This window comes from Scleropages formosus, chromosome 23, assembly GCF_900964775.1.
Source record: "Scleropages formosus chromosome 23, fSclFor1.1, whole genome shotgun sequence".
Classification (NCBI taxonomy): domain Eukaryota; kingdom Metazoa; phylum Chordata; class Actinopteri; order Osteoglossiformes; family Osteoglossidae; genus Scleropages; species Scleropages formosus.
Genome location: NC_041828.1, coordinates 20,953,036 through 20,980,815, shown reverse-complemented (window position 1 = coordinate 20,980,815; position 27,780 = coordinate 20,953,036). Strand labels below are relative to the sequence as shown.

General features: G+C 47.3%; 1 protein-coding gene across 2 annotated transcripts; it reads right to left on the bottom strand.

Moving 5' to 3' along the window:
* Positions 1-27,663, bottom strand: LOC108942525 (adhesion G protein-coupled receptor B1-like). 2 transcript variants are annotated; one of them, XM_029248451.1, is made up of 33 exons: positions 27,109-27,663; positions 22,738-23,627; positions 21,095-21,253; positions 20,008-20,106; positions 19,643-19,804; positions 19,278-19,442; positions 18,854-19,018; positions 18,483-18,647; positions 18,030-18,131; positions 17,621-17,727; positions 16,901-17,092; positions 16,361-16,429; positions 15,918-16,026; positions 15,640-15,783; positions 15,345-15,417; positions 15,065-15,167; positions 14,664-14,707; positions 11,033-11,159; positions 8,202-8,305; positions 7,843-7,945; positions 7,582-7,732; positions 7,079-7,148; positions 6,464-6,530; positions 6,253-6,338; positions 5,706-5,877; positions 5,457-5,552; positions 5,312-5,342; positions 4,832-5,036; positions 4,408-4,717; positions 3,457-3,492; positions 3,084-3,188; positions 2,707-2,760; positions 1-1,769 (listed from the first exon to the last, which is right to left on the bottom strand). In XM_029248451.1, exons 2-33 carry the CDS (start codon positions 23,408-23,410, stop codon positions 1,572-1,574), a joined length of 4,446 nt encoding a protein of 1,481 aa, XP_029104284.1. In that variant the 5' UTR covers positions 23,411-23,627; positions 27,109-27,663; the 3' UTR covers positions 1-1,571. The 2 variants fall into 2 exon arrangements, with proteins under 2 accessions (XP_029104284.1, XP_018621450.2); XM_018765934.2 differs by having other exon boundaries at positions 4,408-5,036.
* Between the last annotated feature and the right edge of the window lie 117 nt (positions 27,664-27,780).

Here is a 27,780-nt window from a genome sequence, read left to right as displayed (position 1 = left end):
AAAAAGGTCATACTGAGAGGAAACCTAAGAAATGAAAGAAAGAAGAACGGAATGAGTCAGACAAACCAACCTTTAGACAGGGGGCTCTGGGGCAGGAGAGGAGCACGCTGGAACAGCAGTATTGTAGCACATACCTTTCCTTAATAAATAAGAGAACACTATAATATTTGACAAGACAGCGGATTTTGAAAGAAGTATATCCAAAAACACAGTACAAAGATGTCTGTTAGTCAAAACTCAATCTGTGCAGCTTTGCTGATGTTCTACAATATGTACCAGTTAGAGTAGCTGCACTTGGTCTTAGTTTGCACCCAGACATAAATTAAATCACAGTTTCTACGCTAAGTATACATTCATATGGACCTCTGAATGATACTCTTTGTATTAGCTGTGGAAAATGAGAAAAATTATCACCAATATGATCGGTGGTATTTGGCCGAATGCTGTGTCAAAAAAGTGCTCAAACACGGAAACTGAACAGAGACATGGATCTGCCCAACCACCCTCTGTGGCACACATGGCATCATCGACACATTAGGATTATACTGAAATTTCTGCACGACCTGCAGGCCCTCAGCTGCTGTCTCACGCCTTTGGGACTCTGCTCAACTGGATGGTGTGTGCTCCCAAAATGCCCTGCTCCCCAGGATATAGCTGCTGCATGTCTCTAACCATCTGTGTTCTCTTCTGAGTTACAGTTAAGGGTGAACCCACTGTTTGTAACATAACATCTTAAGGTGAAAAAAAATGATCTTGAACAATGACATGGTAACAGGAATATTCAAAATCATTATCATCATCATCATCGTCATCATCATTTTCACAGTAATAATACAAACTGTAGAATTAATAACATGATATCAAGTCCAGGTCGGTTTTGCAGTCCCTCTGAACTTTTACAGAGTCAAGTTAAAAAGCCAAGGTAGACTTGGGAATAACCATAATAATAAAGTTCTCTTCAGCAGTTCCACTGCAGGCCACATAACAGAAGCAGCAACACTAAAGGCAGTGTGTCCATCTCAAACAGTCCCAAAGAGGAAGTGTGTCATCGAGGTCCCGGCAGTCCAGCGCAAGGTGGACAGAAACCACGTGAGCGTTCACTTCAGGATCTCCTTCTGACAGCTGGAAGACGCCACTACAGAAAGCTAGAGCAGCCACCGACGGGCCGCGGGAAATGCCCACACGCGACAAGTCGGAGAGAGGAAATGGACTGGTGTGCCGGCTGATTACCGGAGTCCAGACTAGAGAGTGCAGGAAATTCCTGACGGAAAAACCCGGAACAGATTGCAGCCATGCCCCCTTGCAATTCACCTTCCATCAATGATACCACACTATTCCTTCCTGTCTTATTTTAATACTGTCTTTTCACAGATGACATTGCTTTAGTTTGTGTTGCAGAGTGGAAGTGAGACAAGCAACGCAGCCTGTTCTCTCAGTGGTTTAGGTTGCTGGGGGGTCTTCGGCCTCTGCTACCTACTCTCCGCCTGGTTCCATTCCTCCTTGCCTGTGATTTCGACCCAGGGTGAAATGATGAGAAGACTCTTGAGGTGGCATGGAGAGCTCTGCCACCCTCACACCTCCGTCTGCAGGTCAATGATCTCCTGGCCCACCAAGGGGATTGTAGCACTGGTCTTCTCCCATTCCACCACGGCTTGCAGCTCCCGGGGAGAGGCCTGCAGGGGCTCCAGGTCTGGACACACCCAAGCGGGGGGTGAATGCACCTTTGGGACACCTTCCCATGTGCGCTCACTCGGGGTCTGTGGCTTGTCCTGTTGGGTGGGGCAATCAGAGACATAACACATGAGCCAGTGACAGTCACATGTTCCACAATGCTTTCCTGTGATTCTCAATATGTCTCAACTCAACAGAGATGATACCAAGACTGTAAGTCACCAACAGTGTAAATCTGACTGCAAAGCAAAATTACAAGACAATTACAGTAATCCAGCTGTGCAATGCAGTTACATATAAATGACTGAGATGGTTGAGCTCTTCACTGAATGCTGTTCATACCATTTCACTTGTTGTGTCACTAATTTTGAAATTGTCTTAAACCAAATTTGCGGATGAATTTGTTTTCCTTAATCATTTGTAAAACAGTCAACAGAACAAATTTGAAAGCTATAGACGGCAACAAAATATTTTATTGAGCAGACCCCAGAAGGATGAATATTTATTGTGAAAAGTGATTAATTATAGGAACTAATGTTATTGTTTTTACCTTTCAGGCAAAATGAAAATGGGAAAAAAATGTATCTTTTCGTTCTCTTTGGGTAATAAGTTTTACAGTGAACCCTCAAATAATGCTTTAAGAGTCAAACGATTTGAATCGTGCCGTTTATTCAATGAACAGTTGAGTAAATTAATAAGCTGCACATAGTTGGCATAAAACCAGTGTGAACAGAGGTGTAGAATGGGGAATCAGTGGGAAACACTGATTCAATCCAACATCAAGGCCAAGACCAAAGATGACAAGGACCCTTAATTGCTAAATGCGATAACGGGAGTGTGGATTCAGACCCAGCATCTGAAGTGCTGCTGACCCACTTCCTGGGGCTAAGGAGATGCAACTGCTACACATGACAGATGGCTGCGCTGTGGGGCCTGTGGGAAAGGGGGGCACCTTCCCCTCATCCAAAGGCCAGTTCTGCCGACTGAACTGCGGTAGTAGCACGGTGACAACACAAGCAATTTACGGGTACTCACACTGTGGTTGGTTTTATCACTGCCTCCAGAGGACACACTCCATCTCTGGACAGACTGTGGGGTAGAGAGGGACACACAGCACAGCTCATTAACAACACATAGGTCTATTTTTTCCCCAAATTTAGTCACTGTATTCTGTAGTTCTGAAGCAAGAGAACAAGAGAACAGTTTTTCACAGCTGAGACTTTTCCTGGACACTTCCTGTTCACAAAAAAAGCAGAACCAACATGGACCAACAAATGTCCATGCACACAGAAACACACTGATGTGCTGTGTGGCATTTTTTGCAGTGTTGAGGTATTTATTGGGCTATGTATTATGTTGTGTGTGTGTAATGGGCTATATGTTTGCTGAGTGGAGTGTGCGCTAGCTCTCACCTTGCCATCTGAGGCCGGCGAGTCCCGCTCCTTGTCAGCATGCTGCAGCTTCCTGTTGAGGTCCTGGAACATGTCCTGGTGACGCTTCCGTGTGTGCATGACCTTCTGCTCGGGGACAGGAGCACAAGAGGAGCACAGTAATGAATGATGAGCCCAGCTCTTGCTGTGGACACACCCATGTCACTTTGACTCACTTTGATTTCTGTCTCAGCTCAAATTAAGGCTTAACCTATGCATGAGCTTATGGTCGATCTAACATGGACATGCTACTGGCCGACACAGGCACTGGTCATGTGCAGGAAAAATGGCCACTCTTATTTTCTACTTTAATGGTAGTTCGGTGTAAAAAGATATGGCTGAAGGAAGTAATTACCTCGAAGTCTAACTCGGCATAACGGGATTTTGTTCTCTGAAAAACAAGAGAGGGGAAAAAGACAAGAAGTTGAAACAGCTGATCTTTAAACTGACACGCAGACATGGAACGGAACTCAAAATCTCTCACTTGAAGAAAGAATTCGCACCTTCTAGGGCAACCACTTCAAGATATTTCCTGTATTGGATGTTCTCCTGCTTCCAGGTTTTTGTTTTCTCTGTGCAAACAGCACCAAAGCAGGCGGAGACACTGTGCTGTACCAAATGAGCACTCACTGGCTGATGTGAGTAATTAAGAGGAATGAAAAGGAATGGATTCGGTGAGAATGAGGGGAGCTCTCAGCGCTCTGACTCATGTTTGCTCGGCTTTTAGAGCCGGAAGTGTAGCCAGTTCTCCTGCCGCAGGCCCATCTCCGCAGAGGGCCAGTAATGCACTCTAATCTCTTAAACAGCTATGCTAATGAGCCCTCATTTGTGCATCGCCTCCTCTTGTTGTAAATGGGGGCCATTAAACAGGATTACCCACTACGAGGAGCCCTGAGTACACCCAACTCTCTGCTCCGCTATGAGCCCAAACACAACAAACACAAGTGGAGTGGATGAACGTCCCTCACACTACTTCTAGCGATCCCACCGCAACCTCTGAACCCGCCAGTACAGCTTCTGCATTCATGACTTGGGAAACAGACAATTTTGTGGCGCAGTGGGTTGGACCGGGTCCTGCTCTGCAGTGGGTCTGGGGTTCGAGTCCCGCTTGGGGTGCCTTGCGACGGACTGGCGTCCCGTCCTGGGTGTGTCCCCTCCCCCTCCGGCCTTACGCCCTGAGTTGCCGGGTAGGCTCCGGTTCCCTGTGACCCCGTATGGGATGAGCGGTTCTGAAAATGTGTGTGTGTGTTTCTTTGGTTATCCTCCTCTATGAAGGTAGGAGCCAGAGGTTTCCCTGATTCCTCACCTCCAAGGAGCTCATGGAAAGCGTGGAGATGGTTTCGCTTTTGGTCATGGAATTGAGCGAGTCCCCCGCATCGCAAAGGCTTCCCGTCATCTGGGACTCGCTGGACAGGTTGTGCAGGTTCTGGACAGGTGAGTCCCGTTCAGAGTAGGAAACGCTGATGCGGTCGGCAGGCAAGGTCTGAAGGCTGAAACCAGGGACAGGCTCCCCGAAGGGGTTGCTGATGTGGACAAAGCGTGTTTGGGGCAGTTGGTCTACGCTGATGTTGTACTTGGCTGGGTCTTCCTTTGACTTGACGCGCAGTGTGGATGTGCTGTTGGGCAGGAGCACATACCCGCTGCCATCAGGGGAGCCACCAGGTATGGCGCCACGGCCCAGTTCAGCATCTAGCTGCTTGAACAACTCGCTGTCACACACGTAGACAGACCTTCCTCCAGAGTGCTCGCCTCCAGGTTCTCCGCGTCCCTTCTCCCTCTTCAGGGTCAGGGTGTGGCTCATGTAGTCGGGTAGCGTGGGCAGCGATGCTTTGGCAATGTTGGCGGGCAGTGTGTGAAAGTTGGAGCCCTTGGGCATGGACAGTGGTGGGGGAGCTGACTTTTCCTCTGCTGGGAGCATGGGGCGCTTCAGGGTGCCTGGGTTAGAGGACAAGATGGTGAGATGCTGCTCTGTTTAATTCACTGACCTATAGTCGTCTTATTCTTCTAGATCGTCTTCTACACCGTTGTAACAACACCATTAGCAGAGTAAATGCTGCAAGGGACTATTCTCTACAGGCGAACAAAATTCATTTAAGATTTATGCACATTTTGACTTGACCATTTAGGGAAGTTATAAGCAAATCCTTGGTGAAATGGCAAATCTATGGTCCATGGGCTACAGACAAGAACAAGCCAATGTAGAGACTCACCTGATACAGAAGCTGTGTCACTGTCCTTTGACTGTAAAAAATACATACACAAAAAACTGTCAGGGATGCCCAAACAACAAAGAGAAAGAAGCAATTTGAGATGAGGTGTAAGAAAGAGGTAAACACATCCAAGATATGTCCTCACCACAAGCTGGGTGTGACCATTTTTGTGGGAACCACTTGAGTCCCCGTTTCCATCATCCTTGCGATCTACCACTCGGCACTTTACCGCTTCCTGAACCTAAGGTGGAGACAGCGTGAAACAGTTAGCATTTGCTAGCACAGGCAATTAGTCATGACTTGCAAATTTGGGTCATTATAGCTACACAGCTCAGTAATATCACAGCTATGGATTTAGTTTCCATGGAAATCCATGCAATGCTTCCTTGGTTACCTCTCTGCGGAGAATGCAGTGCACCATGACAATGATAAAGCCTTCAAGTGAGTCAAACACGGCAAAGAGAATCTGGAAGAGGGCAGAGCGCCGGTCAGTGATGGCCAGCACAGCGGACATCCAGGTGAGGGCAAGCAGGGGCAGGACCACGCAGGAGCTCCACAGCGATGCCCTGCAGCACAGAATGGGAACAGGGACCTCGCGGGTCATACTTGATGATAAACATATGGTTAATATGCAGCGAATGAATAATATGAAGGGGGGCGCAGTGGTGCAGTGGGTTGGACCGGGTCCTGCTCTCCAGTGGGTCTGGGGTTCGAGTCCCACTTGGGGTGCCTTGCGACGGACTGGCGTCCCGTCCTGGTTGTGTCCCCTCCCCCTTCGGCCTTACGCCCTGTGTTGCCGGGTAGGCTCTGGTTCCCCGCGACCCCGTATGGGACAAGCAGTTCAGAAAAGTGTGTGTGTGTGTGTGTGTGAATAATATGAAAGAAGCATGTCTCTCTGAGCTCAGTGGTACACACTGAATATTTGTATCAGATGGGCATACCCAGCTCTCTCCTTCAGTTTTACATCAGTGATGCCATCTTTGGACACAAGTTTGTTGAAGACCAGAATCCCGATGATCATGTTCACCTGTGAAAGATGAGAGTCAAGCAAATGCTGGAGGAGGAAAGCCCTTCACACATGGCAGTAGCCTACACAGGTAAATGGCCAGAGGCACAAGAACCTTGTTTCCAAGGAGTGTGTAAGAGACCCACCAGCACGACAGCAGCAGCTGGACCCACAAAGGAGTAGAGGAGTCCACCCTCGAGAGAAAGCCAGCAGCTTGAATGGAGAAAAGAGAAAATATTATTAATTATCAGTCATGTTTTTAACTGATCAGCGTTACATTTAATTCCTGTTTTGTTTAATGATCTTTCCATTTTCTTCTTATTGAACCAGTAGATGCTCACAGTTAAAATATTCAAGTGTGTTGTGCATTTCACAGTATTATATTTTTGTAGTATTTGTGGCACAGCTCAGATTATTTTGACATGCTAGTAATGTTGAAATATGCAAATAAAATATTTTATTTTAATCAAACACCACACGATAAAAAAATTCTGCATTTACTTCCTTACCAAATTCTACATTTATAATAAAATCTTTGTGTGTTATTCAGTAAATCACTTCAAATACTGAAATAAAGTGATTTTTAACAATCTATGTCCCACTTTGCTGATTTAATTTATGGAAAGCCCAAAAAACAATACTGTGATGGACTGTTCATGGGCAGATCAACTGTATATCCCTCCCAAGGACTCTCACAAGCAGAACTAAAATTACCCCAACACAGTAAATGACAAAGGGCTCTGTCCAGTGTGTACACTTACTAGTTGACCGTCCCATAGCCCTTGGCCTTCGTGAAGCCCACTGACACGGCCACAACGAGGGCAGGGAGACCTGAGAGAGCAAGTGACAGCTGTCAAAACGTATGTATTTTGAGGCAAATGAAAACATAACATGGACAAGGGTGAAGGAGGAAGGAGCACACAGCACCAAGAAATGGGAGACAGGAGGCCAAGGACAGTCCGAGGGTGAACAAGAGGACAGACAAGTCCAAGGTGAGACCAGCATGAGAAAGAGAAGCAGAGATAGTGGCTAAAGATAAGAGAGGACAAAAACCTGGAGAAAACAGGACAAGAGAGCACTAGACAGGGAGGAGAATGTCAGAAAAGAATGTAAATGAACAACAAAGGGAGAAAATAGCGGAACAGAAAGAGGAAACTGAATTTGAGCAAGAAGATGAACAGGAGGGAGACAGAAAATGAGGAAGTGAAGAGAGTTGAGTGACTGGGACATGGCATGCAGGGGACACCAGAGGTACGTCGCTCACCCCAGCCCAGGCAGAGGAAGCGCTTTCGAATTATTCGATTGCGCAGCCGGCCTGTCACAGCCATGTAGGACTGCCAGGCTTCTGTGAGGACCCAGCAGAAGGAGGACAGGAAGAAGAAATGCAGCAGCGCAGCCACTAGCGTGCACCCCACCTGGTAGAGGGGGGAAGGGGCTGTAAGGGGTAGGTGTGGCTCCACCAAGCAACATGGGTATCAGACAGGTGTTTGGAAGGAAATGGGTGCAGAAATGTGGTGTGGCATACCTTACTGCGAGCCTGTGTCTGCCCAGCCAGGATGAGCGCATTAGAGCAGATGATGGAAAGGCAGAAGTTGATCAGGATGACTGAGCGCTCAGAACGGATGTACCTGCAAGAGAGAGAAGGTGGAGTAGTGCGACAGGGCGATACTGTCAACCTGCTTCTTCTGCTTTCCTTTATGTCGCAAGCCTATGCCTTCAGCCACTTCCTCCAGCATCTGCAGGCACTGGGAAGGTGCTATGAAAGACTAAATCTTCCACACCATGCTTCCTCCATACTACTTCCAGTTTCCACTGATTCTTCAGATGTCTGATGTGGTCTCCTGTCTTTCTGTCTGGCTCGAGGAGACGAGAAGGCGCACTCACCTCCACACGGAGACATAGATGATGATGAGCAGCAGCAGGGTGAGAGAGGAGACTCCGCACCCCACAATCATTGTCACGGAGGGCACCAGAGTCTTGTCCATATTCTGGCACAGTGGAGAGACAAGGAGTAAGGTTAACACCCTGACGATGCACACATACACACTCGCGCGCACACACTGCTAACTACTGCTAACACCCAGCACAGCAGTGAACCCTCAGCTGATGAAAGCAATCACACCAGGACTGCAGCAAAACAAGGTGATTTCAAGGTGACTGGGCGAATATGGAGCAGAGAGACCCCTGTGGCTGACTCGCTTTAGAGTGATCACCTTGAAGTAACCTTGAGTCCTAATGTGCCAGAACACAAATCTCAGAAGATGACTGCCTGCTATAAACAGTATTAGCATGAAGTCCTGATCATCACAGTTTCTCTACCTGCTGCCTTCTGTTTCACCTTTATCTGACTGTGATGGAGGACACACGTGCACATCTGCACAAGACTCCCTGGCACCGTTTCTCTCTCCCATAGTCGTGTCTCAGGCTGAATGTTTGCACGGGGAGGACTTTGTTCGGTACCCTTGATTAATCTGCAGCGGGTCTCGTAAAATAGATTATGAGCACTTTGGAGCAAGAGCACCATGGAGACGGTGTAGCCGGCCAATCGAAAAAGGGCAGAGGGAAAAAAGTAACCAATGGGAGAGGGAGCCCAGAGACACAGCAAGGGCCATGATATAATATGCAGCAGAATTCAAACCACAGCTCGGTATGTGGAACAAGGATGTAATGGATGGAGAGAACAGTGAACATGCAGCTTTTCAAGGGCTCTTAATATTTGCATTTATATATTTAGCAGGAGCTTTTCCCCAAAGCAACTCGCAATATAATGCTCCTTACGCTGATTTACCCATTTATACAGCTGGGCAATTTTTACCAGAGCAATTCAGAGTAATCTTGTAATCAGAGTATCTTGATCCAGTACTATATCTGGGTGTGACATTCAAACCTGCATCTTTCCAGCGCAAAATGGCAGCTCTAACCACGATGCCACCTGCTGCATCAAAAAGATACTTCTACAGGAACCACACACACATTTTCTGAACTGCTTGTCCCATACGGGGTCGCGGGGAACCGGAGCCTACCCGACAACTCAGGGCGTAAGGCCGGAGGGGGAGGGGACACACCCAGGACGGGACGCCAGTCCGTCGCAAGGCTCCCCAAGTGGGACTTGAACCCCAGACCCACCAGAGAGGAGGACCCGGTCCGACCCGGTCCAACCCACTGCGCCCCCTATTCTACAGGAACCAATGTAAGCATAATTTTTTTGTTTAGCTGATACTTACTTCCATCCAAAGCAGCTTACAGTTTTTGACTAGGAACATTTCAGAGTAAGTGCTTTTCTAAAAGGTAATGCAGCAGAAGTAAAGAGTGGAGGAGAACCAGCTACCTTTAGGTGAAAAGTCCATATACTCCCTGCTGCCCAGGTAAGGGCAGAATGCCCATCAGACCATGCATGCACGGTCTATCAAAAGCCTCGATTCTTAAAATCTACCAAAAGAGGGCAGTCAGTGTGGTAGAGAAGAGCTTGGTTCTAATCTCATCTCCTACTGTAGTATCCTTGAGCAAGGTGCCTATACTGACTGATCCGGTAAAAATGACCCAGGTCCAGAAATTGGTAAACTACTGTAAGGATCTTAACTCTATAAGGTGCCGTTGACAAATAAGTAAGTGTAAGGTAAATGTAAACAAATTCAGTTTCTGAACCAGAGCTCAAGCTCCTTGGCGCGCTCTCTGATGAGCTTTTGTGCAAACAAACACACACACAGAAGAGCTTGATGGCTCCCTGCTTGTATGGCATTAACAGCTTGTTCTATACAGGCTCTGACCCCTAACCATGTCGGAAGGTGCCAAAGGGGTGTTGGGTCCTCAGAGCTCTCAGTCAACCATTAGCACTATGGTAAGAAATTCAAGGTGCCATAATTGGCTGGGACATTGATCAGCACATTGATCTGCCATCAATGTGTGTGGCCTTTTCTGAGCAGGATGTGGATCCTGTGCCATCAGGGTAAGAGTGGGTCCGTCAAACGAAAATGTGGTCGCAGAGGCCGTGGATGAAATCCAGGCTGCACAGCACTTTGTGTAGCTGTGTACGAAGCACTGACAGGGCTGTGGCATGAGGTGGGTTGCAAATTTGAACTCCCTGCCCCCAGCTCTGCATGTATTTGGAAAAGCCAAACTGAACCCCAAAGCTGTGGCTCTCCTCTCACAAATCGTGTTTACTATATTTGCTCTGCAGATCCTGTTACCATGGCAACCAGGAACCAAATAGTTTATAGCCAATAAACAATCTGTGCAAACTGACCTTCTGAACAAAGACAATCCTCACATTCAAAAAGCTGAATAAATGGCCACTAATGAACACAGTGGAAATGTAAAATATATAGAAGGATCCATGTGTCACAGTACTGGGGATATGTAAATACTGCACAGTCACATTATTTCCTGAATGAAATCCACTGAGAGGTCCAGGCAGACAAACGCAATTTTAGACATGATGTCATGGAACTGATCGCAACTACACGCCAAAAATATACATATTTCAATCTATGCGTGATTCATATTACTGATGCATGCCTTCATTTTCATTTCCAGTTTTAATTTAACTGAGAACGTTAAAATCCAGCACATGAAAAACGGCAGGAATGATGAGCAGCTACTGTTATATTTTCGTGCAGCTGCCCAAAGGCGTGAGACTCCCCGCGCGGTCTCACACGTCGTTACACACGGACAAACACTGATACACACGGAGACACACATGCGGCCGAGGCACTCACCGCGTCCGGGTTCAGGCGCGCTAAGACGGCGAAGGCGGACAGGCGCTCGCACACGCACTTGGTCCGGAGCGCGTCAAGCGGCACCGCTCTGCAGCCTCGCGCCGACCACGAGCCTAGCAGCGAAGAGCTGCGCGCGCCAGCGAGAGGGAGAGGAGAGAACACCGGTCAGCGGCGGGAACAGCGCGCGGGAAGAGCACGCCGAGCTGCGCGCGTCTTACAGGATCCGTTGCACGCACATCTAATGCTGTTCACACACCACACACAGGCACGGCAAAACATTGTGGAAACTGCAGTAAAGCCCCTCTGAGGGGGTCAGTAGCACTTAGGACCATACAGTTCGACACAAGGTGTGTGCCACTTTATATTGCAACAGTTTACTGCAGAAATTATAACAAATATTAATGTATTCACAAAAAAATGTAGGCAGTAAGGCACTTCCCCTGTTTCATACAGAAAATAAACGAGTTCACTATAAGAATGACAAAAGTGATGACTTTTACCCCTTATGTAGTGTATGAGCAGCCCATTCACTAGCAGAGTGTGTTCCAGGCAAATTGAGTCGCCATTTTCTGTCCCTTCAGCCCAAACCCTGTTTTTGACCTTGTGTCTTCTGTGTTTCCATAACGCTAATTTCCTCTGGCTGAGACTTAAGGTAAGGGATCATGGAAGGGGTTTGAAAAGAAGCTCCAGCTTGGTGTGTTAAAGTTCAGGGTGAGCAATTCAAAGAATTTCCCAGCAGTCAGCACCATTGTTGGGATATGGTGGAAAGGTTACGTTGCTGGGCTTCAATAGAAATACACACTGTCTGCCTCCTCAGAGTATTCCACTTAAAATCTTTAAATCAACGTGTTTGCCGAGCACGCCAACAGGTGTTCACCGTTAGACATGGCTGGGCTGTGAAAGTGGTCAACCGCATACAGAGAACGATACTGCATAAACACAGATTGTAAAAGAGGTCTTTTGGGAGTTTAAGGTATAGGGTTGAGATGAGAGGAAAGCCCTTTAATTCTGGTTAAGACTGTCACACCCTTAGGGTCCATCTCCTTTCATCAGGTTGTGCATCAAATGAATGGTACATTCTGCCAGGAAACCCTTTCCCTTTATCCCCTCTTCATTACAAGATATGAGATAAATTGATCAATATGAGGTCCCTTTAACTTCACCAAATGAATAATTTTGTGTAGTTAGATTTTTCAGAGGATAGCATGAAATACGGTAGTTGACCAACACAACAACTGGGTCTGTAGTTTACCACATTGTGTATATGACTATTTAAAGTCTTCCTCTGCCTTAAGTTGCCCTATCCTCCAAAGAGTAAACCAAAATATGGTCAAATCATTGTGAGGAACCTGAGAAAATCTTGGGTTATCCCCTTTTAATTAAGAATTCCAATGTCATTTTAATAAAAGTATTGCCTTCTTCTTTTCCATCAAAAAATAACATGCACCACTAGGTCTTGATGTCATTGGTTTCACACTTGGCAATGCACATCATCTAATAATATTCTGGAAAGGTGCGGATTTTGCAGGCGGTGAGGTGCGAAGCTGAGCAGAGGGAGCTGGCCGGGAGTGGGTGGCAGCACGTGGGTGGTTGCTCGAGCAGCGTTGGAGAAATTAAAACACGCTTTTAAGGCCACCATGGAGTGGAAGATGTCAATCTGTGACACACGTTCAAAATGCAGTGTGAAAAGATGGGCCAAAGTGCGTCACTAGGAGCCCACCTAGCAAGCAATCTCCGTCAGCAGGAATATTTTTGTATCTGAGGCATCTAAGTTGCTAAGACCTCAGAATATTTCATTATAACTTTTTTATACAAACCTGTTCTTTCGGCATTCAGGGTATGATTTAGTTTCATATCAAGTCTATTCTTAGTTTCTTTGAAAGGAGTATATTTTATGAGCATACCAATTGATACAACATTATCCTCAAGTATTACTCTACAAGTGATAATAAGAAAGGAATTTTCTGATAATTACAGGAAGACTACACAGACCTTCTACCTGTATAGTGCCATGGAAGTAGTCTGTATCTTCAACAGCAACGGACATGGCATCAGTGACCCCATGGTGTCCTCACATCGCATCTCAATGTTTGGCCACAAAGTGAAGATTTACTTCTCTGTGCCACACTTTTGAAATGGCATTGGGAAACTGATGTTCTACCCAACATCCAAATTCGGTCACTTCAATGACAGCAGTCTGTTGAATACTTCCAAGCTCTAGTGGTAATAACATCTATATATAGGTGCCTGATGCAGGGAAATGACATGTGTGGGGAATATGCCATCTCTAGAGCCAATTTGAAAAGAGGAAGAAAACCCCACAGAGTAGGTGGCTGAAGACGGAGCTGTCAATAATTAGTGCTGGCAGGGGCTAATCTGAAATGCCAACCCACTGCTGCTGAAGCAGCGATGACGCACATCAACCAGCGGAGGACATTCTGTAGAGCTTCCATCATCATGGCAACCGCTTGGAGCACCTGAGGCCACATACTGAGGCCGTTGAGGAAGACTTTCAGAACATTTTAATAGCCCTGTCATCACCTAACAATGCTTTATCTTGTTGATTTCTGTTCCCAAAAGAAAAGATCACTAGCTGGCAGGTATTCTGAACCCTATTTAAAATCTCAAAAGGGTAACGGGGTTTGAAACAAAGCTGAAGTTTTCTCCTTTTTTGGACCCTGATCTATGATAATATTTCATCACACCAGTTAGGGCTAGGCTGTAAAAGCTTTAGGAGACAGGTTGGTCATTTGAATGCCCTGAACATGAAGTCCCATAGAACATCACGGACACTATCATAGCACTGACAAAGCGCTTAGACCATAAACTTCAATGGTTGCTTAGTCTGGGACTGTTTAATTCTACTGCTTTGATCATCTGCAGATACCTAAACAGAGATGTCTTGTTATTTGTTCAGTTTCAAAATGAGACTACATGACTTAATTTTTATTGACAGGTAACTCATCTTCACTGAAGGCAGTAACCCAGGACCTGCTACTTTTTGCTTTGTTCTCTGTCTCACACTCAGTAGTTTAGCTGCTCCAAGGACTCCTCTTAGTAACATCCCCTGTGCTTAAGGGATGGTTTTTACCACTTAACAGACAACTAGCTTTTTTCACGTTACCCACAGTACATCAAAGCATCTCTTTGTAATCATCCACAGTGCACTTGGGCATCACAAAGACTCTCAAAAGGAAAGGAAAACACTTAAACAGCAGACATTTCTTAAAACCCTTGATTACATAATATCAGTTCTCCTAGAGCTGTCACAGTACATGTTTGGATTACATTTTTCCTGGTGTGCCCAGTTGTGGTGTGATGGACCATCAACTGTTGTTATTCTTCTGTAGTCGGCACTGCACATTTAGAACCTGATACAGAGCCTCCCATTTTTGTCTCCCTGCTGCAAAGGTGCATAGTTAGCCTGCAGATTAAGTTCTGTTTTAAACACTCAGTCTGGAAACTTCTGTTGGGCCAGAAGAGTGAGGCTACACAGAATGGGATGGAAAGGCTTTCTGCTTCTGTTGCTCCAGGGATTTTTCAAAAATGTGACATCCCCAGGTCACACCACAGTTGAGAACACTACAGCACTCACATCTGACCACAAGTGAAAGTAAGAACAGCTTCTTACCTGTCACTTTCATCCCAGGAGATGCAGGTTTGGTTGGTGGTACCCTGTAAAGATATTGAAATATATTGTTGGTTGACCTATAAAGATATGTGTGCATGTGTGTGTGTGTGTGTGTGTGTGTTCACTCTATTATGTGATACAATGTTTAAATGACAGTTCCACTGATGCACCAGTTCATGATGAACCCCAGCTATGGCCTCTAATACTGCTATTCATTGTTAGGTATCCCACTCCTTCAGTTTTCGATGATATAACCATATGCTTGTGGAAATATTTCTTCTATGGACTAATTTAGGCTAATAGTTTGCAAAAAGACCACTGTTTGTCCAGCGTATGTGCAAGAAAGATATGGTATTTTGGCTCTGTAGGGTATGGCCTATGTGAACTGTGTAAACACTCACATTATAGACATGGGCAAATTCGATTTCCACTGGGGAAGGCAGAAAGTCTGGGGTGGGCTTCACTGTCACAGAGACCACCTTGGAGTTGAGCACAGTGGTGTTCCTGAAACAAAAAGAGATGTGTAACGTCGGGTGCTGAAAATGTATCACTGGTCTTACTAAATTTTTATGAACGTCCATTGTATGACCCTTTAACTGATGTGTTTCTAGATGGACGTAAATGTTTAGAGCGTCTTCGGTTTCTTCATCAGCAGAAAGCAACAGTGTACAATGATCTCACCTCTGCAGTGACAGGATTGTGCCCAGGTTTCTGTATAGTACAATCCCAGTTATGGAGGAGCTGTTCATTACATCTGCAAGACAGAAAACACAGAGAACTAAATTGAATTAACTGTGCAGAGATGGGTTTTGGGGAAATGGAAGCAGACCGGCAGTCAAGAAGAGCAAAGAGTGTAGTAATTATGAGGGGTAAATATAGTATGTTTGATCTCCAGGGTCTGTGTGTTTACCAGGCAGCTGCAAGTTGACATGACGTTACTCTGGTTGTGGTAAAATTATCTTTGTGGCACTCCTACCTGGAAGGGCTGTCGACAGGGCATTTTGGGTCACGGTGACTTTGTCCTCAGACTTCCTGACCCACTCCATCATGCCCCTCCATCCCCGCACTGGGAAGCTGATGTCAGCAGTTGCTGAGGCCGGGCGCTTATAGACACTGAGCACTGGGAAACACAGTAGTGCGAAAGCATACAGTTAGTAATGTACGTCAAGCTTTGCCATAGCAAGGGAGGTAAGACCATCTGACCTTCAACCCTGCTTTAAGAGGCCTAATGGCATATAGCAGCCAAGGACTGACCTAGGTTGTCTGTGGCTTCATAGGTGTCCTGGAAGTCCTCCATCTGCAGGCCAATCACTTCCACAAAGTCCTCAACCAGGCGGAGGAGCTCCTTGATGTTGGGCCCCAGCTGGGACAAAAAGAGCATTGGTCATAATTTTTACTCCCAGTATACTGAAATGGATATGCATTCAGCAACCAACTGACATGTTTGTCAAGTGCTATAAACACAGATGTTCATAAGGTAAAATTAAAAAAAGAAAAAAAAACTTTTGCATATAATTTACAGTTTTGGTGTCAAACAACACCATAGGGAAGCTCAGCATGTGACACAGATCTTCTCACAAGACATTACATAGTAATGCACTTCCTAGAATGACTGTGAAGACTAAGGAAATGGCAGTATGAGTACCTGGAGGTAATGTTAGTTGGGCAAGGCTTAACACATGGCCCACATTACTCACCGCTTGGGCCTCCTCCCACTTCTCGTGGTTCTCCTCCTTCAACAAATTGCTGACTGAACGAGCAAAGTTCTGCAATATGTGGAAAACAAAGGGGCAAGTGCTCAAAAGCCAGGTCATTTAAACTATGACTGCCTCTAAATAAGCAAAAGAGATGAACAAATCCTGATGAACCTGTACATTTAGAAGCATTTGTTCAGTACTGTTTGAAAGGACTGAGAACAAAAAACATTGTACGCAAAGGCTGTTCAGTTCACAGTACATTGGATGACACAAAATACCTAACATTGCTAAAACAACAATAATCTATTCATTTTATCAGGTAACTTTTATCCACATAGGATTTTTCATTAAACAGCAAAACAATCATTATCAATTACCACTTTTCTTAAAGCAACTGTAGAGAACAAAATACAGTAAAATTTATTTTACCACTGTCTACTTCAAGCACTACAGTGATATAGAACAAGACACTGACGACACATGACAAAATGTTAAGTGAATAAATGTAAATGTTCAGTCAAGCCATCAGTGTTGACTCACTTGAATGTCCACCGTATTGGGGCTAAAATTTGGGCCTCTGAAGACCTCAGTCATATTCTTGAGGATGTCCACAATGGCCAGCAGGTCCCCACTATAGGTGGTCCCATCATCAGATGTGGCTTTCAGCTTGGCCAGGACCTCTGAAACATCTCCCACGAGTCCCCTCTGAATTCTGGAGATTTGATCACGTGTCTGGGGAGAAATAATTGTACATCTGTATTCTGGTTGTGGCACCTGAATATTGCATATTTAATTCCTCATGAGCATATTCAGTTTGCATTCATTGCTTCCACTTATAACACTTGAAAGCTTTTGAACAACACAATTATACAAAGTGAGAATGTGTGTATAAGCGAAGGCTTTACTAGTCACACACACACACACACACACACACACACACACACACACACACACACACACATTTTCAGAACCGCTTGTCCCATACGGGGTCACGGGGAACCGGAGCCTACCCGGCAACACAGGGCGTAAGGCCGGAGGGGGAAGGGGACACACCCAGGACGGGACGCCAGTCCGCCGCAAGGCACCCCAAGCGGGATTCGAACCCCAGACCCACTGGAGAGCAGGACTGTGGTCCAACCCACTGCGCCACCGCACCCCCTTCTTTACTAGTCAAAGGTGGCTAAATTGTATGTCTCCTATTTTCTGCTTTTGTTGCTGTTCCCACATAGCAATGAGCCCAAGCTCAGACACTCTGCTCACCATAGTCTGGAGGTCCCGGTAGTCATTGGAAACACACTTTGTGTAGGTCGGTCTCTCCCAGAACGCGACGCCGGCCTCATTGAAGGTGCAGCGCCGCAGGATCAGTCCTATCCCGGTGTTAAGAACTGCACGTCAGCGACACTCACATAGGAAGTGTATGATGCAGGTACAGCTGAGTCACGTTGCTGACCTGCTTGCGAGGTGACTTGGTAGGTGTATTTCATTTATTCATGTTTATAATTCCAATTCTTTAGCAGTGTGTCCTCAGCAATGACAGACACTGTATTTCACTCAAGGGAAAAATATCTGGAATCAACCCCCCTCCCCAGGGCACAAATCCAGCAGGTTTGGATTAGAGGTCCATCTCCTTAGCCCAGTCTCTGCTGAACTGGCTCTAGGTGTGTCTCACCTGAGGAGTTGGGAGGGCAGTGCACAGCTGCAGTGTCCCCGGCAGGCGTCTTTTTCCAGATGACATCGGCAAAGATCTCCTCGCCACAGATTTCATGGGGTTCTGAAAGCAGACAGGCAACCGTGTCATTTGTAGACCTCAAGATCAGGGGAAAGGTTGCAGCACCTCTGGCTTTCAGAATACCTCTTTGTGAGTCAAACCACTTGCCTGCAACCTAACTACAATGCCGCAAGCAAACCTACAAACATTTGGCTCCAACATTCACATAATGCGATTTAATTTGTTTATTTATCTGATGCTTTTCTCGACAGCGACGTTCATCATTGTGATACTTACACTGATTTACTCATTTATACAGCTGGGTAAGTTTTACTGTATCAGTTCCGGTTAAGGGTACTACAGCAGGAGGTGGGATTTGAACCTGCATCCCTCAGGTCTAACACCAGCACTGACCTGGGCACCGCTTCTCATTGCAGCGTCGCAGCTCCTCTCGGGTCCCAGGGCATGCTGCTCCCCCAAAGAAAGGGCCATCACAGACCCGACGCCGCACCTGGGTGCCGCCACCACAGCTTCTGGAGCAGCTGGCCCATGCTCCCCATGGCTGCCACCGGCCGTTCACTGAAAGGGGAGAGGGGTTACGGTTGACCTGTGCCTTGACCAGCCCACCTTCTGAGCTATTGTATAAATGGGCATTCCAAACCAAGGACTCATCATCGGTAGTGGGAAGTAACAGAAAGATCCTTCACTTGGTGTACCACCTCAAGAGTTTGTCCACGACAGGCCCTCACTGACTGGATGACAGTGATTGGTGAACCAGGTCTCACCTGGGCACTCTGTCATGAAGCAGTTCTGTGTGTCCAGCCAGTCGCCACGGCACTCGGAGCCCCCATAGGAAGGGCCATTGCACTCGCGTGTGCGCTGCATGGTGCCGTTGGAGCAGGTGGCAGAGCATGGACTCCACCTGGACCACTCAGTCCATGCTCCATCCACTAGATGGAGACACAGTCAGACAGTTTAGATAAAAGACATGCAGCAAGAGACACTGCCCAATAGCGGGTGATGAAGAGAAAGATAATAAACATATTATGATTTTTCAATTACTGATTCCAGTAAGTGTATAAGTGCTGCTGGAGTGATTAAATCCTCCAATAATGTCTCAGTAAAAATGGGTTTCACACTGAAGAGTCCCCAAACAATTTTTGTGTTACTGTAATGTGGTGAAGGGTTTGGAAAAGCAGGAATGCTCACCAGGGCACACGGCGATGTTGCAGAACTTGGTTTGCTTCTCAGGGCCACTGCAGGGGTTCCCGCCGAACTGGGGTTGCTTACATATGCGGGAGCGGTCCCTGTAGCCACGGCCGCATGTTGATGAGCACAGGCTCCATGGTGACCACTCGTCCCAGACACCGTGCACTGCAAGCAGAGGTACTTGAGGGTAACACACACTGTGTCTCTCTTTTTTTAATGTTGTTTAAGTCATTGCTGACCCCTTCCACATATTTAATGAATTATTAAGCAGGAAGGTTGGACATGAAGGCAAGGATAGGGACATTAGCATGGAGGCAAAGAGGATGATGGGAGAAGAGCCCTTGCCACACAGGGAGGACACTCACCAGGACAGGCGGTGCTGTTGCAGGGACGGTTCTCGCGGAGGGGTCCGGAGCAGGGGGCGCTGCTGGAAGAGGTGGTGCAGAAACGGGTCCGAGTCTGCCAGGACTGGCCACAGGTGGCCGAGCACTCACTCCAGGTGGACCATTCGTCCGTTAAAGCGTCCACTGTGGGCAGCAGGACACACAGCGCCACACATTGGTGGAGGATGTCAGTACTGGTACCCTCAACACTACAGGTGAAGCGACATTTCCAAACCCTATTTCCTGTTTACACACCTGGAACCCAACTGATCATGAAACATCTGCATGGTCATCACACGTGCCACATGATACCATTCAGAGAACACACGTCACAGCTGATTCCTCACCTGTCTGAGGCGCCAGATTGCCATACCGAGGAGCATCCCCGTTCTCACGCTTGCGGCTGTCGATAGCACGTAGGGACTGACTGCGAGATCGCACTTTGCCTGCAGGTGGAGTAAAACCACATGTTAGGATACACCAGAATGTTCCACCCTTCCATCCTTCACAGGACACACATTATTTAATTTACATTTTTACATTTAACAGTTTCAAAGGTACAAACAACTCAGAGTAAACAAAACAGCCACCATTGTGTGCAAGGTGGATAAGGTAACTGTGGCTTTAGTCAAATATTCATCATGCTGCCTGAGACAGAAGGGGGCGTAGTGGTTAGAGCTGCTGCCTGAATAGACTCAAGTTCAAATTCCTTCTCGTGTTCTAGTACCCTTGATCAAAGTACTTTGAATTGATACACTAAAAGTATGAATCCTGTATATGATAAATCAGTGTAAATCACACTGTAAAGAAGAGTAAGCTCTATGATTAAATGCTGAGTGTTCAGCTGTGAGTCAAACACACTGCACTGCTTGTGGCCCCCGGTGTCCACCAAGAACAACAGAACACAGTAATGACACCAGCTGCCTTGATGTACGAACAGGGGAAGGTGGGTAATTTACTTAGAGTGTGACTGAAGTCATTTCACTGCATGTGGTTTTGATTCCTGAGCTCTGGTCTCCTCTTCCACATCGATTCCGCTACTCTGTGCTCCCCCAGGGATGTCTGTTGTACATACTAAAACGGTTTACCCTCCTCCCTGCATCGGGTTAGATCGATGCAAAGCCGAACATGTTTATTTGCTGCCAACGGCCCTGCTGTCCATCTCAAAGGCTGAAGGTCCCCGTGGAGACCCTCCCTATCGTACTTTCTGTTCCTCCAGCTCTTGGCGATCATTGTCAGCCTTCACTGCGGTTGTTCCCAGCTGTGTTCATACCCATTAAACACACAGCAGTGCTGGCAGATACATTATTGGTGGCCTTTTCTGTCCAGGAGACATGCTGCGTGTGCTGAGTACAGGGCCATTGCGGTGTGTTCAGTGTGTGTGTGGATCAAAGAAGGCTTTGACATTAGACATGTGAGCAACGGCACACTCACCGATGCAGGGCTGCGGGTTGCAGGGTCGTGCCTCCTCGACCACGCCTTCACACAGGAAGCCTTCATCCAGGTTCGACTGACAGGTTCGGCTCCGGGTCTGCACGCCACCGCCGCACTCGTTGCTGCACTCGGACCAGCGGCCCCAGGAGCTCCAACCCCCTGTGGAGTCGAAGGGAGGGCTCCACCATCAGCGCTCACTGCTCTCACAGACCGGCCTCTCGCACCCAGGCTTGCAGTTCTACTTTATGGTCAACTTAACTACAGCACATTTAACAATGTTTCTGCTACATTATACAAAACAGTGACTATTTACTTAACGGTACATGAGAAAATTAAAAAACACAATACTCTGTCCTGCATCTGACCTTCATTCCTACACACTCCAGCATGAGGGCACTTTCACTTTTATTGAATGCTACAGAACAGTGTTTTATCTTTCTCCTCTTTCACAGCTGGCCTAACTCTCTTATTTGCCTTCAAACTTTACAGGGCTCACAGTGATGGATGCCCCAAAGGCTAAATCTGACGAGGGGTTCAATTTTTGGACCGAGTGAGAGAAGTCACATGTGCCCATTGTGCATGCAAATATAAATGCAGTCAGAGCTCATTGTCTTACCTACAACAATATATTAAAATGTCTTGTGATTTGTTGTTAAAATTTATCCGAACCTTTTAGTTCAGAGAAATACTGTGCCACAAAGAGCTGAGCTGAACACATGGTGTGAACACTATGAATTGCTTTGAACAGTAGTAATCTGAGCAGGAACGGAACAACTAGCGACACCTAGTGGCCAAATCAAGCTACTGCGCCACAGCAGCGCAGACAAGATTCATCAGACAATATCAGCATCATTTAGAACTGCCTAGAAAAAAACAGGATGTCATATCAGTATTACTTACAAAATAAGCACATGCTTTGCTATAAATAATTCTGACTGCATTTGTTTTGATATTTACATCTGTAAAACTGTAATTCTTTTAGACTTGCAAGACAGCTGGACAGGCAGAGAGAAAAAACATCCCTCTGGTTCTCTGTCTACATCACGCTCTTTCAGTCCCTGCATTAGGATTCATCGTCATTTGTTGAATAACACACCCCCACAAACACTCAGCACCGATAGAAAAAACTGGTAAAAGAAAAAAAAGAAAAGGAATGAAACATGAAGTTCTGTAGTTACAATGTGCACAAAGTGAGAGTTTGAACCCTTTTGAATGAAAGCGGACACTGAACCGCTGAGGTGTGATGGGTGGCAGAATGCTGCTGTGGGATGTTGAGCGGTGTGTGTCTTTTACAGAAAAAGTTTTGATAATGACGCAGTTCTTTTTCACTCCCCAGAACCCAACGTTTTTAAACGTGTTAGGTAACCATGTTTCCATGGCAACCACTGGTGCTCTGGTACCACTTCCTGAGAGAGTTTGGCTCTGTGGCATGTGGCCCCTGCACCCCCTATCATTCTACAGCTGCTCGCTATGAAGATCTTGAGGAAACGAGATATCACCCCTTGCTGGAACTCTGCAGTCTTAACTGTGAGTATGGAATTTTGATTCTGATGTTAGATTTTGGAAATAGGAATTTGGAGCTAAAACACAAAAGTGTTCACTGGAGCCGGAGGGGCTCGGCTGCAATTCCGACAAAGACTCACCCATGATCTCAGCATCACGGCTGCTCTCACGCACACTGGGGACACACTTGTCCAGGTAGACGCCTCCTCTGTAGCAGCCACTAGACTTGCGCTGGGGGGTCTCCCAGCACTGGCAGGGAGTGTGCATGATGCCGCAGGGGTGTGCATGGGTACTGGACACGAGGCAGGCCTCCAGCCACTGGCACAGCATCTGACAGGCGGGCATGCTGGGATTGCGGTTCCCTACCACCAGGTACTCGGCCTTGAACTCGTCAGCCTCCTCCTCCGGGACGGTGAGCTCCTCCTGCGGCACCACCCTGCGCATCTGTAGGAACTGCTTGTTGGACTGCAGGAAGGCCACAGGCGTGGAGGCATCACAAAGCTTCACCACCTCATCGAAGCTCTCCATGCCCAGGAAGGTGCGCGAGGTCTCCAGGAAGGAGTCGAACTGGAAGGTCTTGAGGCGGCGTGGCATGCACACATCCGTTGGCTTGGTGATCTTCACAAAGACAGTGTAGCGCCGTGGATCCGGGTTCTGCAGGGTCCAAGAGCAAGGGGCGGCTGGGAAGACTGCCGAAGAGGAGAAGAAGCCGAAAAAGCGGCCCTGGACCAGGGTGACACAGGTGTCAGAGGCAGGGCCAGAAGGCGTGGCAGCAGTCAGCCCCAGGAGCAACAGGCCGAAGACCGGATTCATGGCTGCGGTAGGAGGTCTGCGAGGGACGAGCAGAGATGTGGCGGGAGGGAAACTCCCAGAATAATGAGCTAATCTCTCCCTCTTTATCTCTCTCTCTCCGCTGAGGATTCTGGTGGAATGGACCAGCTTGGTTATGGTCTCGGAGGAACCTAAATGGACTGGTAAACCGGTTCAAGTGGATGCCTGGGGGTCCACTTCAGGGTCTGAGGGGTCAGATCTGGGACAAGAATAAAGACATCACAGTAAGCACTGCCCCTGGAGCCCTGGGAAAAGTCAAGTTCGGTCAACGGTTCATTCATTCATTGACACTGAACCAACAATCATGTGAAACCCCCCTGGGTTAATCTCATACAACCAACAGGGAGGACATTCTTTGCATAGGACTGGAGAATCTCCGAAGGCTTGCTGGAGTAAATGTGAAGAAGGAGGAACGAAGAATGTGTGTGGGGGAGGGGGGGGTAGTAGGTCACATCAACTGTCTATTGGCAGGTGGGGGATGGACAAGACTGAAATGAAAGCACCTGGATGGGAAAGAGAGTGTGCAGACCAGCAAGTGAGGCAGTTCTAGTGTCCTGCCCCCCACCCCACAACATGAAAGATGGATGATAAACAGGGCCTCACAGAAGCTCCCAGCAGAAAATATACACACACACACACACACACACACATACATACACACAGAGTCTGTCATAGGCTGGCTTTGGCACACTATAAAGAAACTGAGGCCATTAAGTGACCTATTCATGGCTGACTCAATGGCACGTCTGTTTCCGGAGTGTCCCGGGGCAGCTGCATAAGTCCACCGAGGGACAAGTGACCCCGTATTCCTTTCATCCTCACGCTAACTTAGAGTCTCGATCTGCTCTATCCTGGGCACCTGTGTAAATGTGTCCACAGCATCTGAACCGCAAGCATGCACCGTGAATCCCATGGCTGAGAACAAAAACATCCTCCTGTGCATTTCAAACAGGTGTCTAAGGGTATAGAGAGCGGGACCGTTGGTTGTCACGTGGAACGCCTCTTCACCCACACACCACGGAGCACGGAGCCTGAGAAAGCGCTGAACGGTTGCCATGGAAACGACCATTTCACAGCGAAAAGCAGATTAATTACCGGCGCGCCACTCATCTCTGCGCTTCTGTCCAAGTTCACACTCCTAAGAGTCACTTTGCAAGAGCGAGAGCATGGAGGAAACTTTCAGCAACGTTTACTCCAAAAAGTGTCACTTTTATTCCTTGTGGCGCGGTAATGGATGTGTGTGCGGTGTGTTTTGTTGCAGTGGATCAGAGTAACACGCCCGTGCGTGTGTGTGTCCCGTGCTCAATGACACACCACCGCGCTGTTTCCGACTGCTGTACACTTTGACCACCCTGAACCCAGCAGCTTCTCGCCTTCACCTTTTCAGCCTCTGTCCATGTGCTCCTCTTCGTATTGTGTGAATGCATCCCACATTATTATTATTACTATTATTATTATTATTATTATACTCAAACTACAATACTGCAGGGGGGTGCAGTGGCACAGCGGGTTTGGCCGGGGCCTGCTCTCTGGTGGGTCTGGGGTTCGAGCCCTGCTTGGGGTGCCTTGTGACAGACTGGCGCCCCATCCTGGGTGTGTCCCCTCCCCCCTCCGGCCTTGCGCCCTGTGTTGCTGGGTTAGGCTCTGGCCTGCCGCGACTCTGCTTGGGACAAGCGATTTCAGACTGCGTGTCTGTGTGAGTATGTGCGTGTACAATACTGCATGAAGCACCCAAGATTATAGGATTTAAATGTATCCTGTAAAAAGATCTGATAATAAATGAACGGAATAAAAGGGGTCCGAGATCCATGAGATCTGTAATCATATCTGGCACTTACTGTAAGAGTCAGATGTAGAGGAGAGTCGGGGCTGAAGGGAGCGTGTGTGACGCAGTAAAGACCACCCTAGTAGGAGTCTTTCTGCACTGTGGTGAAACACTGTGTCGATTCACGTGTATTATAACAGCACGTTCCAGAAATCCAGTTAGCAATAATCATGGAACTCGACATGCTTTGGCCATGGCAGTTATTAAGCGTTACCAATGAGAAATTAACACAGCAGAGTATGATCATTCGAGCTTTTCTAATTCTGCAAGGAAGTTAATAATAAGAAGAATTTTTCCAACTACACAAAGAACAAATGAAACAAGAATCCTTGCAAACAGCAAACAATGACAGCTGACACACATTAAATAATCTGTAATAACAGTCTACGCGATATTAACTTATTCTTTTTTCATATCGCTTGTGCGTGGTCAGATGGATTCGCACACATGCAAGCGCGCACATACACACGCTCACACACATACGTCGCGATGACGCGCGAGCGTCTCGAGGAACTGTCGCGCATGCGCATCGGAGTGTCGGCGAAACGTGCACCTGCCCGAGTTCCCTCTCGAGGAACATGTTTTTTCTCAAGCACGCACACACACAACTTTTGACATACAGTCGTCTTGATTTGTCCGTTTGCTTCGCGCTTCTACTAGACTCCACTCTTTCCGTTAGTTTGCTTATAATAATTTCATTCAACAACTGAAGTTGAATACTAATCAGCAGTTAATGGTTCAACATTTAATTAAACTCCTTCTCAGACTCAGAGCACAGGTGCTGAACATGTCACATGTGATCTCTGCTCGTCTTGCTCAGTCATACACTTTTCCTCCTACATTTTCGCCTCTGTTGAGACACTGGCTCAGTTTTCAGTCAGCATGGCTCAGTGCGCACAAATACAATTCGTGTTTATAATGCCGATAAGCCACATCATTTGTCCGATCATGTCTTAATGGTATCAGTTTTTTTTCCAATTCATACAGCCGGGTATTCTTTCTGTATTAACAGAAGATTAGCGGCCCGCTCAGAGATTGGAACCCAGAATCTTTAGTCTGCAGGTAGACAGCCTTGGACACCAAGAGACCCAATGGAAGAGTTAAAGCTCCAGACCTAGTCATCATGACATGTATCGACTTTATGTTCCACGAGATAAGCGGAGTTCACACTGCATGATGACTCGATTTTGTCCTCAGACAGTTAGTTATATGCAGCAGCAATAACCTTGAAACAAAATGTGTTTCTCTGCATTGTCGGTGCTCATTTCGCAGCGCGCGCAGCTTTCTCACAACTTTAACACTCCAAACATTTCTGTGAGTCCTGCGCGGGACACGCGGTCGTGATGAGAAACGCGCAAAACTTTCATCCGCGCGCGCCCCTGTCTAGCGCTGAAACCGCTGCGCAGGGAAACGCTGGACAGCGACTCTAGTTCATCCGGGGTCCAAGGAAAAGAGAGCTCGGTCCCGAACACACACGAAAGGAAGGCGGGCACCTGATGCGCCGCGAACGTTCGAAACACACGTGGTACAACTTCGCACTCAGTTCCACGCCTCATGCCCGCTGCATTTTAGTAGAGGGTGTAATTAAACGAGCATCCTGGTATAATAATTACACAGAACTGTTTCATTAGGCACTCAAATACTTGACTCAGGTACGAGCTACAACAATTTCCACCCTGACTGTTTGTGCGGTTTTAGAGCTAGGCAGCACGTGCACTGAAAACGCGCATCTACACATCCAGATATTTACATACGTGCATATGCATATACTGTACAATTATACACATAGACAAAGTATATGCACATATAATATACACACAGTACATACACACATGCATATACACAGACTGTTTACCTTCAGGAAGTTGCTCGCTCTTGCGCTTTATCCCCGCAGTCCATTCAATCACTTCGAAAGACAACAACCACAAAGTCCTCGCGCTCACTGCTGTGTCTTCAGGGCTTCTTCAGGAGAAGTGTATATTGGGGAAAGATGAAAATAAAAAGGAAACAACGAAAGGGAGCGGGGAAGGCGGCTGCACCCCGGTGCGGTGGACCCAACTCCTGGGCGCTGAAGGCTCCGCACATCCAGACGCGCGCGCAAGTGAGAGGATTCTAGGCGAACTCCAAAGTTTAGTACCGACTGCTCTCTCCCGATATTCTAACACGGCTCGGATCGGTTAGCTGCAGCGCGACCCTACAGGCTCTCTTCGTCTCTGGTACTTTTAACTCCGGCTTCAGAATCTCCTTGCGCTCCGTCTTTGCGCTCCGGCTGGATGTAGCGCCTTTGAAGGATGTGGGCTCAAGCTCGTCGCATATATCCACGAAGCCCCCCCCCCAACCTGCTCATCGCGCGTGGATCACACACCTCGGTGTATGAGGCATGACGAGGGAGGAGGGAGGCGTGTGTGCGTTTGAGTGAGCGTGTGAGTCTGGAAACAGGGAGGGGCGGGGGGCGCAGCAGAGACGATGTCAGAGCGCATCTACGCAGAGACGCGCGCAGGAGGAGCGGCAGACCGGAAAGGAGAGA

Bases quoted from the DNA above. Each gene is read 5' to 3' on its own strand.
- LOC108942525 (XM_018765934.2), bottom strand. From the start codon at position 23,410: ATGAATCCGGTCTTCGGCCTGTTGCTCCTGGGGCTGACTGCTGCCACG. The intron at 8,306-11,032 runs GTGAGTGCCTCG...CCACTGTGCCAG, and splicing joins CGCGCCTGAACCCGGACGCG to AATATGGACAAGACTCTGGT. The intron at 1,770-2,706 runs GTGAGTACCCGT...CCCACCCAACAG, and splicing joins GTGATAAAACCAACCACAGT to GACAAGCCACAGACCCCGAG.